Consider the following 15,379-nt stretch of genomic DNA (forward strand, 5'->3'; position numbering starts at 1 on the left):
GATTGATGCTGCTCACTTTTGCGACTTTTTTGAATTTGAGTTGTATTGACCTCATTTCTCCCACTGATGGGCCTTTTTGTAGTACCAGAGGTGGAACCTATCTGAATTTTTCCATTTTGAATGCCACTTTCGACACGTTCTCCGGTCAGTATCAGGTCAGTGAAACCTGATGATGAACTTCCCAGCAAATGGCTATAGAAAGGGCCAGTTAAAGTGCCCATGAACATGTCAACTAGTTCGCGATCAGATAAGGGTGGTTGAACCCTTCCAGCCATATCTCTCCACTTTTGTGCATATCCTTTAAAACTTTCTTTTGGTCCCATAGACATGCCCCTTAGTTGAGTACGGGTTGGCGCAAGATCAGCATTGTATTGGTACTGTTTGTAAAAAGCAGCAGCTAATTCTTCCCAAGTATGAACCTTGGTATTTTCCAGCTGGTAGTACCACTCGAGTTGTGTACCCGACAGACTTTCTTGGAAGAAGTGAATCCACAATTTGTTATCCGTTGTATGAGGTTGTATCTTCCTTACATAGGATCTCAGATGTAGTTTCGGGCAAGAAACTCCATCATATTTTGCAAAGACAGGAACTTTGAATTTTGGAGGGATAACAACATCCGAGATGAGCCCCAGATCATTGAAATCTAGGCCAGGTATTTTTTGTATCTCCATAGCTTTCATACGGTCTTCCAGCTGTTGGTATTTTTCATTATCCGGTTCGTCCCCAGAATGATCATTTTCTTCATTTGAAGAGAGAGAGGGTTTAGCAGAACCCTGGTTGCTTTGATTGTCTTCTTGTTCATCATCACCGACTGTTTCAGGGATCGGTGGCTTTGTGAACTTTTTGACTGGAATTTTGATCTTTCTTCTCAGGTGACTCACACCTACAGATCCTTTGGGCTTCTTTTTCTTCTTGATTATCAGGGCTTTCAGTTCTTGCTGCCCCTTTGCCAGTTCCAGAATTGCCACTTGCACTTGGGCATTCTGTGCTTCGAGATTCTTGATGCTCATTTCGGATTCCATCTCTTCTGACTGAAATAAACAGCGAGAAGATGAGAAATCCGTCATGTGAACCTGTTATGAAATGTGTATGACTGGATGCCATGTGTATGCAATGTATGAAATGTATATGCAATGTATGAAGTGAAATGTGTGTGCAATGTTTCAAGGATCTTAGAGTTTAGATTTGTTAAAGAAGAAACAAACGTTAGTTAATCAATTTATTTCTCTTTTTCTTTTTTTTTTTTGCTTCTTTTTCTTTGCCTCATTTGGGCTTACAAGACAGAAATAAAATAAATGATCCTTCAGGTCTCCCGTGGACGCTTTCTCTTTGCCCCCAGGAATGTGTTGATCTGCTGTTCTTCTTGAAGCTGTCCGGTGAGCTCCAATATCCTTCTCTCATAGTCTTGACAGTATGATTTGAAGGTGTCTCTTTCCTCTTTGAGTTGAACCCAAGATTTTTGCAACTCTTCTAGGTCAGTTGGCATGTCCGGGTGTAAAATAACTTGAGGTTCATATCCTTCGACCTCTGGTTCAATAGTCACAGGTAGAACATCAGGATATGGCATAAGGAGTTTCTGAGCATGAGTGCGGACCCATCTGAGGTAGGGTTCCATAGGAATAGAATTCCATTGCCCCAGAGTTTTGCTTTCTATTCTATAGACACTGCCCCATGCATGTATGAACCTTCGTCGGTGTCTATGAGAATCATTCTCGTACTCAAACACAATGCCATGGATAATCATGTCATGAGGACCGTTGCTCCTTGCATATCCGAATTGGCGTAGAGCTAAAGAGGGATTGTAAGTGATACCTCCTTTGATGCCAAGGAGTGGCACATTAGGGTACTCTCCACAATGATCAATGATAGTAATGTCTCTTTGAAAGAAGTTGTTCCAACGGATATCTGAATGAGACAAAGACATAATCCTGTGAGACCATTGCATTCTTTGTTCATTTCTTAACACTGATCGGGGAAGATGAAATATAAACCACCTAGCCAGTAGTGGTATACAGCACATGAGAGTTCCTCGTTTCTTCATGGTACGAGTGTGTAGAGAATGTAGAATGTCTCCCAGCAATGTTGGTACCGGGTTACGGATTAGGAAAAGGTTGATGATGTGTACACTGATGAACTGGTCGGGATTTGGGAATAAAACCAACCCATAGATCAAAAGTGCCGTAACTTCCTCAAAAGCTGGATAACTTTTGTTTTCTAGCAGTAGTCGAGCCTTTTCCAACAAGAACTTGGCAAGCAAACCCTTAACTCCACTCTTTGTTTCCCAATTGGACTCGATTTCTGATTTTCGCAGATGTAAAGCAGCAGCAATGACTTCAGGTTTTGGAATCCTTTCTAAACCAGTGAAAGGTAATTGATTTCGAACAGGCAATCCCATAAGTTCAGAGAATTCTTCCAAAGTGGGTACCAACTGGTAATCAGGAAAGGTAAAGCAATGATGTTCAGGGTCAAAGAACTGGAACAGGACCCGTATCATGTCTTCTTCAAATTTTGAGGTAACCAAATGAAGTAGGTGACCATGCTTTTCAGTGAATTGAACATTCCTGGGGAATTCTGACACTAAGTCTTTTAGTTCAGATGGTACCGTTGAGATGTTGATTCGGATGTAATCTTTGGTGGCGGGAGCCATTACCTGCAAAAACAAAGGTAAACTCTTTGATCCTTGAAGTGTTTGGTGCAAAAAATGATATGCTTTATGATGCAAACATGTGGCACACAAAAACAAATCAAACAATAGCCTTAGGTTTAAAGGCTTGCATGGAGCTGATAGGTGATACCCTCCCCACTGAAGTTGTGTTGGTTAAAACCTGTCCTAGAATTGGATTCGGGTTCTATGATCCTTGGAAGTAACATCTCAATACGGCGCTCGAGCGGCCGATCAAAATATTCCTCGAGGATAACTAACTTCGATCAATTTCAAAGCTAGCCACTTAATAGGCCACAAGTCAAGTTCAACTAAAAAGGTTCTAAGACAAATTAGTGTTTAATGACACTTCGGAAGCCTAATATACTCCTTGATCGTTTTCAAGGGACATCAGTATAAACCAAAGTATCGCACTAACGATGACTACCAGATCAACCGTATCGGTACATTCCGTACAGTTTCCTTGGTCTAATGTCATATACTTAAGGTATCTCGAGATTCGGGTTAGAATCTTTCACACAAGCAAAATACCCAAGCAAGCCTTTGAAAAATAGAGCAATCAAGTCAAACAATTGAAAACATCGACCTATTCTCTTAAGGTAACCCCTTTTGAAAACATTTTGTTTTTTGAAAGTATTTCCCCAGCAGAGTCGCCAGTTCTGTGGACCTCCGATTTTTTTTAATACCGGGCCATACCTCTGATCTGTAGAGATACGTGAACTGACTCTTTTTTGTCGCTTAATGCTTTCGCATTTTTGAAAATATCACAGAGTCGCCACCGACCTTTTATTTTATCCAATTAAGGAAAGGTTTATAAAAGACACAGAAAAAAGACCTTTAAGAAATTCTGGGTAAGGGGGTAGGTTATACAAAGGGAAGGTGTTAGCACCCTTTGTATCCATGGTTATCCATGGGCTCTTAAGTTTGCTTAGCTCACTTGTTTTTCGATTACCTTTCAATTGCTCTGAAATTGCTCATATGTGGTTTCAAATACCTTTGTAAATTGAATTTTGTAATGATCCGTGTGTGGATGTATACAAAATGCTTGTTTATCTTTCGAAAGATATTTTTGAAAAGAACGTTAACTTTGTAATAACCCGTGTTTGGATGTATACAAAGTATTGTCTTTTTGAAAGTTTTGAAAAATCAACAGTGTATGAGAATTTTGTTTGTTTTGATTTGAGCAAGCAAACTAGGAGGTCTACCCTGAGTTGTAAGGTCTTTATCCTATTTCCTTTAAAAATCTATCCTTTCACCGGATATAAAAGCAAGGTTCGATTTTGTACTCAAAACAGTAGATTTTGACTTTGATTTAGAAAGATTGAAAAGGATTACCTGAAGAGGTGCAAGTGTGATTGTGATTGGATTCAGATATTTATCTTTGAAGTTAGTGATCTAACGGTTCAATTTTATCTTTGACATACACGCAGTTTATATTTGCTGGAAATTAAAATGCGGAAATGTAAAGTGCGGAAAGTAAATCTACGCTATTACATCGATTGTGCGGGAAATGTAAACTAGCCTATTTACATGAATTTGACATCCTATACATTTATCTAGGAATTTAAATTGCAAGAAAAATAAAAGGCATGTTTTTGGATTTTTTATGATTTATTTTAATTATAATTAATGCATAATTAATTAAATTAAAATGAAGAAAAAAGATGAAAATAGATTTAAACCTAGAAATAAGTTTAAAATATTTACAAAATATTTGTTAATTAATTTTAAAACAAAACTAATTTTTTGGAATTGATTTAAGTTAATTAAAACATAATTATGTAAATAATTATACAAATAATTAAAACTTAAAAAGAAAATTATTCAAAATATGTACAAAATTAGTTTATAATATATAAACAATATTTTATATAAAGAACAATTTTTTTTGGGATTTTTGATTGGTTAGAATAATTAAAAAGCAAATATATAAATATATACTAATTAATTATGCAAAATATTGAAATTTTGAAGAAAAATAAAATATTTTTATTTCAGAAAATAATATATTATTTTAGAAGTCTAAAAATATTTTTTGTGTATTTTTTGGATTTTTAAAACTATTTTTAATTAATTTAACAAAGAAATTAAAATAAAATAGAAAATAAAATAGAAAATAAAAGGATACTGATCCTGTGTGGTAATCAGTGAGGGAGCATGGTGGGGAAGAGTGATCTGGCGCGTGGGATTGATTTTTAGTGGAGATCAAGGGCTGAGATTTTGAGTCACATGGCACACGTGATTAGAGGTGTAGCATGAGATCATGCTGACTTTGAGAGTCCAGCGTGGGACCCACGTTCAGTTGACTGGCGAATAGGAAGACAAGGACAGGCCACGCGTGCAGTCAAAGGGTCCTCATCACTATTCATCATCTTCTTCAATTTACCTATGGAATTTGCTGCGGATTTTCCTACAACTTTACCTGCGGATTTTGCTTCAGATTCTCATGCTTTCAAAAACCTACAAAAATGGTCATTAACAAAAACAAGGGGCACCCAGGTCGACTTAAAATGACCTCCTGAACACGATGGTGGCATTAGTTTTGGCTAAAAACGCATGCATCATGGGATTCGAAAGTTCACATATTTGGAACCTCAAGAATGGCACATGTGTATTCTCACGTTAAGACTTGCATGTGAGGGTTCAAATCTTCCCTAAACCATCTTAGCAACTTGTTAGAAGCGTTAGTTGGCGTTAAAACATGCTTAGTTATGAGATTCGAAAATTAGAAAAGTACATGAATATGTAACTTTTTAAAGCATGAGTTTTATGTACATGTAACCATGAATTATGATCTTAACTTACTATATTAGATCCCAGGAGATGATTGGAATGATTGGTTTGTATTGATATTGATTGGAATATTGAATTTGAAAATTACAAAGTGTATGGAAATTTTGAGAAATTTGATGAGTTTTCTTGCTATACTCTTGCTATATTTCGTGGGTGTCTTGGCTCCCTTTGTTGCTGAAATATCTTGAGCTATTTATAGGCCAAGATGTGCTTAAATTTGAAGCTAAGAAGCATTGATGGCTTTTGTTGAAATTTTGGCTTTCAAACTTAAGTTTCAAGCAACCTTGGCTTGCTCTTCACACTTTTCCCTTAGCCTTTCCTTGAATCTTCTTTGCTGCAGAATATTGACTATTTTTTGATGAGTCATGCTTAGAAATTAAGCTACCATTTATCCATCCATTTTCCTTTTAATTTTATTCTTAAAATAAGATAAAATCAAGCAAAAAATGAATAAAAATGGTGTGGGCTTAGTCTTGGTCGTGGGAGGCCCATTACATCATGGAAATGATGTTTGAATGCTGAAAACTTGGCCCCTTTTGGAAAAAATGCAATTTTGAACAATGTTGGTTTCATGCATTTTCCCAAAATTTAGCCAACTTCAACAAGGTGTAAATCCTTCAATTTTTGTCATATGAAGGAGATCTTGCACTTTTTGGAAACCTCAAAGAGTCCTCTAACCAATGTCTTTGGTCTCATGTCAAAATGATTTTTGAAGCTCCTTGTGTGTCCTTTTGAAAAAAGTGTCTTTTTGTTGACTTTGAAAATGACCTGTAATGTCTTTGATCATATTTTTCAAATGGTGAATACAATGACCATGGGATCAATGGCATTTGAAAGATAATTGAATTTCCTTCAAAACAAGCTTTGGTTTGAATTTTTTGGATGAAGGATGAGAGAGTTATGATCAGTCAAAGTTGAGTTGACTTTTCAGGCAAAAACCCTAATTTTGAATCTTTGGGTTTTGTTGATTTTTGATCTTTCCTTGATGAATTATGATCATCCAATGATCAAATGATGAATCCTTTGACAAAATATGGACTTTGACAAAAAATTTCATTTTTGACTGTCTGTTGACTTTTTTGGTCAAACGGGTCGTCTGTTGACTGTTTGAGCTGCTGACGGTGCGTCTGAGTGAATTGAAGTTTGAAAATTTGTATGATGGTACTTTGAGATATATGGATGTGTATGAAATCCATTTGAGCTCTCAAAAACTTGTTGCTCCTGTAAAAACAAGAAAAACCCTGATTAGGGACTGTTTGTGTAGGAGACAGTTAAGCGTACCTGATTTTTGTGCAGTGTTGAGTCTCTGCTAATCGCGTGATATTCAGAAGACTTCTAGAACAAAAACCTTGGAATTTTGAATTGTGAAAGATTGATTTGATTGATGGTACAAAACACTGAGAATTGTACTGCCAGCAGTTTGGCTGTCGACTGACTGTTCAGGTATTGATGTAGCAGTTAGAGTGAAAAATCAACAGTCAAAGTTAATTTTCTTTTTTGTTGTTTTTTTGTTTTTGTTTTATATGAAAAATGAAAGTTTATTTACATGACTTGTTAGAAAAACACAGACATAATAAATAACTAATATTTACGGTATGCGGGCAAAATTACCGATAATAACCCTGAAAATCATTTAATGCACAGAAATAGGAATATTTGACTGGCAGAAAACACACAAAATATTATCTTAGTAATTAAGCAATATTATGACAAATAGTACAATATTTAATACTGACAGTACAAATATCACATACTATATTGAACAGTACGACGAATAAACGGTACATTTAAGAAATAAGAAATACGGCAAATTTTAAGAATGACGATTAATGACCCATGCTATGAACAATAACATGTAGATGATTGGGAGTGCAACCATTGCAGGTCCACACTCTTCAGGACTATGCAGGCAGAAGAAAGTCATGATCATCGTAGCAATGGTGATGACTGTAAGAAACAGTGTCTCTATCCACTTTGCCATTCTTGTCAGGGAAGAAGAGAAAATAGATATGAGGTAGGAATTTGAAAGATGAGTTGGAATTTGATGTGAGATTTTATGGAAGAAAATGAGAGGTATTTATAGAATGGAAAGAAGGAAAGAGACGTTGGGGAATGATGTGATTCCGTACAAAAGGAAAATTTGAGTGGAAGTAAGATTTGAAAGAAAGTGTATGATAGTGTTGGGAAAAAGAGAGATTTGATTTTGAAAAAGAGATTTTGAAAAGATTTTTGAATATAGTACAAAAATTAGTGGGAAACAAAAGATAATAATAATCTACTTGTTACCAATACAGTCTGAGTTTCCTGATTCTGCGCCTGCAAAAAGATTTAACTTTGTACCAATTGTGTCAGTACCATTTATCTGTAAATAAATAAATAGCATGTGTGAAGTAATAAATAGTATTTGGCGTTTGCGTAAGAATAAATTCAACTGCAAGCCAAAATACTGTAAGAAAAATTCTGAAAACTAAGTATTTCATATATCAGGATATTTGTTGAAATAAAAATCCATGATTATATGAGACTTTTAATTTTCAGATTGGAGTTTTCTTGAAAAATATGTGGGCAAATTTTGGGGTATAACAGTGGGCCTTAGCGCTAACTGAATTTTCCTTGACATATGTCCCTTTAAAAGCTATGAAAGGACAAGTTGTGGCTGATTTTATAGTCGACCATGGGTTAGTCGAATTGTCTGTAAATCAAGTCGAACGAACTAACTGGAAACTGTTTTTTGACGGTTCTAGTCACAAAAATGGATCAGGCATTGGAGTCTTGATTATTTCTCCCAAAGGACTTCCAACAAAGTTCCATTATAAAATGAAAGAAGTATGCTCTAACAATGAGGTCGAATATGAAGCCTTGATAACTGGTTTGAAGGCCCTAATAGATTTAGGGGCAAAACGAGTTGAGATTCGAGGTGATTCTGAGCTAATAATTTGACAAATCAAAAAAGAGTATAAATGCATCAAAGAAAATCTAATAATGTATTATGCAATTGTGATACGCTTATTAGAAAAATTCGAACATGTTGAGATCTTGCATGTACCAAGATCTAACAATTGCATTGCCAATGAATTGGCACAAATTGCTTCTGGGTATAGAGTTTCTAAAGACAAGTTAGAAGATATGGTCGAGATCAAGAATAAAGAAACCCATGAAGTATTAGACCAGTTAGGTCAATTGTCGACGTCAAAATTTGAGGGGGTAGGTGATAATGTTGAAAGTAAAGATTTGTATGCCTTGGAAATTTTTGCCATCGACAATATGACTGATGCTGATTGGAGAAACCCATTGGTCCAATACCTAAATAATCCAGTCGGAGGAACTGATCGAAAGATTAAATATAGAGCTCTAAACTATGTGATATTAGGAAATGATTTATACAAGAAAACAACCGAGGGTGTATTGTTGAAATGCTTAAGTGAAGCTGAAGCATATTTGACTGTGTCAGAAGTTCATAGTGGTGTTTGTGGAGCTCATCAATCAGGCCATAAGATGAAGTGGTTGTTGTTTAGACAAGGTTTATATTGGCCAACAATGTTAAAAGATTGTATTGAATATGCAAGAGGATGCCAAGAGTGCCAGAAATTTTCAGGCATTCAACATGTTCCAGCCAGTGGATTGCATGCCATTGTCAAACCTTGGCCTTTTAGAGGATGGGCTTTGGATTTAATAGGAGAAATCAAACCTGCATCTTCTAAGCAACAAAGATTCATTTTAGTAGGAATAGATTATTTTACTAAATGTGAAATTCTGGAATCAGATACGTGATGTCGAAAAGGATGTCACGACATTACCTATCTGAAAAATTCTATAATAATGAACAAGAAATAAAACAAATAACACAAGTGATTTGTTAACCCAGTTCGGTGCAAATACACCTACGTCTGGGGGCTACCAAGCCAGGGAGGAAGTCCACTATAAGTAGTATCAATTCAGAGTAATACACATCAAGACTACACCTTTCACTTAATATCTACCCAATGCAACTTCAATCTAAGCTACTTAGATCAGAGATCCTACTCGCTCCCCCTCAATCACAGTAGTGATGAATAACACTCAACAAATATGAAAAGAAGACACACTTCAAGGACACAACTTGATCTTGCTTAAAAGCTTCAATCAAGTACGATGGTACTCTTGCTTAAAAGCTTCAAGTACCTCTTACAACACAAACAAAAACACCTAGACCAAGACAACCATCACGATGATTGTTTGGCTCACAAGAAAACTAGAACTTCAAAAACCCTAATCACCAAACAACTTCTATCTCTCAAAACTGCATTAGGGCTGCAGCTTCTTCAGTAATATATAGAGTCTTCAAAACGCAGCAGCTGGGCCTTGGATCCAAATTAGTATTTAACCTAATTAAACTAATTTCCACAATTCAAGGAGCCAAAGATAATAGCAATCAAGTACGTTCTTGAAAAGTCCAATCAGATCATAATCTAATATTTCCAAGTAAGGCTCAGTCCAATATTTCCAAATAAAGCGCATATCGTAACAGATCACACCTACAGAATTAGTAACAGAATAATATGTAGCACCTACGGATGTCATGACATCGGCCTTGACATCAGGTAAAGGCCTGCACAAATAAAGGCTTCAATACATGTCATGACATCAGTTTTGACATGATAAAATCACAATGAGTTTTACCAAAAATTACAGCCAATCAACAACATCTACAAACTCCCCCTTTGGCTAATTTTTGGCTAAAACAAGAATAGATGCAACCATATAATATCAGAGCACAAGCAGCAGATCACAACACCAAGAATACAGAAAAATAAATTCTGTAGCAGAGGTAAACAACAACCAGCTTGTTTAATCACTAGAGAAACCAGAAAACAGCTATTTAATCATCTGTTACATAATACCAATATCCATAGTCAAATAGACCATACAACACCAAAAAAACACATCCATTTACTCCCCCTTTTTAGCCATAAAAGGAGCCAAACCACACAAGAGTACAAAAAAAACAACACTAAGTCAATCACCAGAGAAACAACATAAGAGAAGTAGGACTAATTGTCAGATTCATCAGTTTCTTCAGCACTAGAGCCACCAATCTCTTCACCAGCATCACTACTCTCAGTCTCTTCAGCACCTTCACTATCCTCAGCCTCTTCATCATCACCACTATCAGCACCATTATCTTCATCATCACCACTACCAGCACCTTCACTTCCACCAGCATGGTCATCATCTACAGACTGCTCAAGACTCTGAATGAGCTTTTCAAGCTTCATCTTCCTATTGTCCAACTCTTTACAAGTCTCTTTCAGCTCAGCAATAAGGGAGGATTTGGAGACAGATTTGCTGGTTTGTGATGTCCCAGCAGATGTCATGTCATCTGATCTTTGGAGCAACTTATGATGGAAGGACAAGGCACTCTCCCTCTTGCACACAGAGTCTTTAGCTTTCAGAATCCCAGGGTACTGATTAAGAATAATCCCACATATCAGGGAAGGAAAAGCAATGGGCATCTTTGTAGCAGAGGTACCAACATGCTTCATAATTTGATCAAATATGTAAGTTCCATAATCAAACTTAGTCTTGGTTCCCACAGCATATATGAATCTTCCTAGGCCAACTGCAATGGTAGATGTATGATTGGTAGGCACCCAGTTAGCAGCACCAATTTTGTGTAGCAATGCATACCTGACATTAAGAGAACTAGCAGACAGTTTACTCTTTATGGGCCACTTCTTAACCTTACCACCAGTGATCACTTTGCACACCTCATTATCAGTCACTTCAAGCTCAGGTTGAGCCTCATCATTCCTACCTAGATAGAGGTTAACAACAGTTGGGGAGAATTCTATACATTTTCTTCTAACATACACCTTATGAAAATCCTCAGCTTTCCCATCAGCACAATCTTGAGATAAATTGACTATAAACTCCTTCACAAGCATTTCATAGCATTTAGGAAAATGGGTAACAGTTTTAAGCAAACCTGCAGATTTGATGAGCTTCATGATTTCTTGACATTCAAGAGCATCATTTGCAAGTTCTCTTTCCAAAGCCAATCTTCGCTGAAAAACATACTTCCATTGCATAGCATTTGAAGCATAGTGCAGATAGATGTTGTCCAAGGGAATATCAGGAACAGTAGTGGAGGCTTTGGTGACAGCATGCCTTTTCTTTGAAGGGATGTCAGGGACATCACTTAAGACATTGTCTTCAGGGTCAGAAGCACTTCTTTCTTTCCTCTTCTTCACAGCAACCTTGCTCCCAGTTTTTGAAGATTCAGTAAGGGCCTTCTTGATCTTTTCTTTGGTAACCTTCGTTTGAGGAGTAGCTTTAGGTTTGGAAGGAGGTTGATCACAAACCTGTTTTCCCTTTCGAGTCTTGACTCTATGAGAGATGCTAGATATGAGCTCATCATCAGCAATGTCAATAGGATCAGCCAGACTATCCAGATCCACCACATCATTCACAGTAGGGCCTTCTTTAAGAGTTTCTTTAGAAGGAGTAGCAGGGACCTCTTCAGCTTTCTCTGTTTCAAGAATCTCAGCATCTTTAGTTCCAGATGTTTCAACATCTTTAGCTTCAGATGTCTCAATATCTTTAGCACCAGAGATATCAACATTGTTATCTTCAGATGTCTCAACATCAACCTGATCTTTGCTAGCATCATCTTGATCGTCTCTGCTGTTCTCAGAGGCCGGAGCTTGGGCTAAAGGAACAGATATTCCTTCTACCTTCTGTCCTTCATTCAAGATTCTTGTGACAAGACCTGCGATCACATTGTGAACATATGCCGAGCCCTCTTTACCCTGAGCAGAAAAGGTTTCTGGAACAGACCCACCAGTCGATTTTCTTGCATGCATCTTTCTTGGAAGACTACGAACAGGATCGGTAGCTGGAACAGTGTTCAATGGCACAGCATTCAACACAACATCTTGATCACTCACCACATTTGGTGCCCTAGACCCTGATGCTGTTTCAGAGGGAGGAGGCGATTTCTTTGAGGGAGAACTCTGAGACATGTTGAGAGAAAATGGAATAATCGAGAGAGGTTTGTGAATGTAGCGAATCAGAGAGGTAACGTGAATGCCGAAAATAGGTTTTGTGGGAATGGGAACCGTTTGGAGAAAGTGTAAAAGAGGGGGAAAATACACTTTAATATGTAATGATAACAAATATTTGGAGAGAAGGATTCTGTTGGCCCCACACCCGGTTAATTGCTATAATTCTTCACAAAGACAAATGCCTAGCTTACTTCTTAAATTTTCAAATTGATTTGCATCCAAGGCTTTTGTGAAAATATCAGCCAGCTGAAGATTAGTAGCAACATGTTCCAAGGCAATTACTTTATCCTCAACAAGATCTCTAATGTAGTGATGTCTAATATCAATGTGCTTGGTCCTGCTATGCTGAATAGGATTCTTTGAAATTTTAATGGCACTTAGGTTGTCACAATATAATGTCATGACATCTTGTGTGACATTGTATTCTGTTAACATTTGTTTCATCCAAACAAGCTGAGAACAGCTACTTCCTGCTGCAATGTATTCTGCCTCTGCAGTGGATAAAGATACACAATTTTGTTTCTTGCTGAACCATGAAATAAGATTATTCCCCAAGAAGAAACATCCTCCTGAAGTACTTTTTCTGTCATCAGCACTTCCAGCCCAATCTGCATCACAATATCCAGTGAGAATAGGTTCACACCCATGAGAGTAGAGCATTCCATACTCACAAGTACCATTCACATATTTCAGGATCCTCTTGACTTGGTTTATGTGACTGACCTTGGGATCTTCTTGATACCTAGCACACACCCCAACAGCAAAGGCAATATCAGGTCTACTGGCTGTAAGATACAGCAGGCTTCCTATCATGCTTCTATATAAACTTTGATCAACACTAGTTCCCTTTTCATCTTTGGACAGTTTTAAATGAGTAGGTGCTGGTGTTCTTTTGTGAGTAGCATTTTCCATTCCAAACTTTTTGACAATGTTTTTAGCATACTTGCTCTGAGAGAGAAAGATTGAGTCTTCCATCTGTTTAACTTGCAGCCCAAGGAAATAAGTTAATTCTCCAACTAGACTCATTTCAAATTCTGATTGCATCTGATCAACAAAGTGTCTAGTCATCTTGTCTGACATCCCACCAAACACAATATCATCCACATAGATTTGAGCAATCAGGATCTTTCCTCCTTCATCTTTAACAAAAAGAGTTTTATCTATCCCTCCTTTCCTGTACCCATTACTAGTAAGAAACTCAGTTAGTCTCTCATACCAAGCTCTAGGGGCTTGTTTCAGGCCATAAAGAGCTTTTCTTAGTTTGTACACATGGTCAGGATGGTTTGGATCAGCAAAACCTTTAGGTTGTTCCACATAAACTTCCTCACTCAAGTATCCATTCAAGAAAGCACTCTTCACATCCATCTGGTATAGTTTGAATTTTAGAATACAAGCAAATCCTAGCAATAATCTAATTGACTCAAGTCTAGCAACAGGAGCAAAGGTTTCATTAAAGTCAATTCCTTCAACTTGAGTGTATCCTTGAGCAACTAGCCTTGCTTTGTTTCTGATAATAGTTCCCAGTTCATCTGACTTGTTCTTGTAAACCCATTTTGTTCCAATGACATTAGTACCTTTAGGTCTTGGTACCAGCTCCCATACTTCATTCCTTTCAAACTGGCCTAGTTCTTCTTGCATAGCATTAATCCAGAACTCATCTGTCAATGCTTCCTTAACATTCTTAGGTTCAATTTTTGACACAAAACAAGAATTTGAAACTAGTTCTCTTGACCTTGTAGTAACTCCACTGTTGAGATTTCCTATAATAAGTTCACTAGGATGATCTTTTTGAACCCTTATAGATGGACCTTTGTTAGGAGGTTCAGCTTCAGACTCTGTGATAGTAGGACTGCAATCATCTTCTTTAGTAGATCCTTCAGCTGTAAATTCCCAGAATGTTCCGACATCTTCTGTGACATCTGCTTGATTGTGGACATCATCAACCACAACATTTATGGATTCCATTATTACTCTGGTTCTTGAGTTGAATACTCTATAGGCTCTACTGTTTGTAGAGTAGCCCAGAAAAATCCCTTCATCACTCTTGGAATCCATCTTCCTTCTGTGATCTCTATCAGCAAGAATGTAACACTTACTACCAAACACATGGAAGTATTTGACAGTGGGTTTTCTTCCCTTCCAGATCTCATATAGGGTGGTAGAGGTTCCTTTTCTTAAGGTAACTCTATTATGAACATAGCAAGCAGTATTCATGGCTTCAGCCCAGAAGTAGATAGGAAGTTTCTTAGCATGAATCATAGCTCTGGCTGATTCTTGAATAGTTCTATTTTTTCTTTCAACAACCCCATTTTGCTGTGGAGTAATAGGGGATGAAAATTCATGATGTATTCCTTCAGAGGAGCAGAAATCAGCAAATTTTTGATTCTCAAATTCCTTTCCATGATCACTTCTAATTCTCACAACACCATTTTCTTTTTCCCTTTGAATTCTATGACACAGATCTTTGAAGACATCAAACACATCTAACTTTTCTCTGATGAAGTTTATCCAAGTGTATCTGGAGTAGTCATCCACAACCACATAAGCATATTTCGTTCCTCCGAGACTCTCCATTTGCATTGGTCCCATCAAGTCCATATGAAGCAGTTCTAGAACTCTGGAAGTGGTCAGATGTCTAACCTTTGGATGTGACATCCTGGTTTGTTTTCCTACATGACATTCACCGCATATTCTTCCTTCATCAATTTGTGGCTTAGGAATTCCTCTCACAGCTTCCAAAGAGACAATCCTTTTCATACCTCTTAGATGAAGATGGCCAAGTTTTTGGTGCCACAGCTTTGCTTCTTCTTCTTTAGAGCATACAGTTGAGTAGCTGGATTCATGAGACACCCACAAGTAGCAGTTATCTTTGGATCTGACT

General features: G+C 37.2%; 1 protein-coding gene across 1 annotated transcript; it reads right to left on the reverse strand.

Annotated features, from left to right (window-relative positions):
- Positions 1–10,485: 10,485 nt before the first annotated feature.
- Positions 10,486–12,456, reverse strand: LOC131619049 (uncharacterized). The gene has a single exon (XM_058890192.1). It carries the CDS (start codon positions 12,454–12,456, stop codon positions 10,486–10,488), a length of 1,971 nt encoding a protein of 656 aa, XP_058746175.1.
- Positions 12,457–15,379: the final 2,923 nt, after the last annotated feature.

This window comes from Vicia villosa, linkage group LG7 (assembly GCF_029867415.1).
Source record: "Vicia villosa cultivar HV-30 ecotype Madison, WI linkage group LG7, Vvil1.0, whole genome shotgun sequence".
In the NCBI taxonomy this organism is placed as follows: domain Eukaryota; kingdom Viridiplantae; phylum Streptophyta; class Magnoliopsida; order Fabales; family Fabaceae; genus Vicia; species Vicia villosa.

Bases quoted from the DNA above. Each gene is read 5' to 3' on its own strand.
- LOC131619049 (XM_058890192.1), bottom strand. From the start codon at position 12,456: ATGTCTCAGAGTTCTCCCTCAAAGAAATCGCCTCCTCCCTCTGAAACA.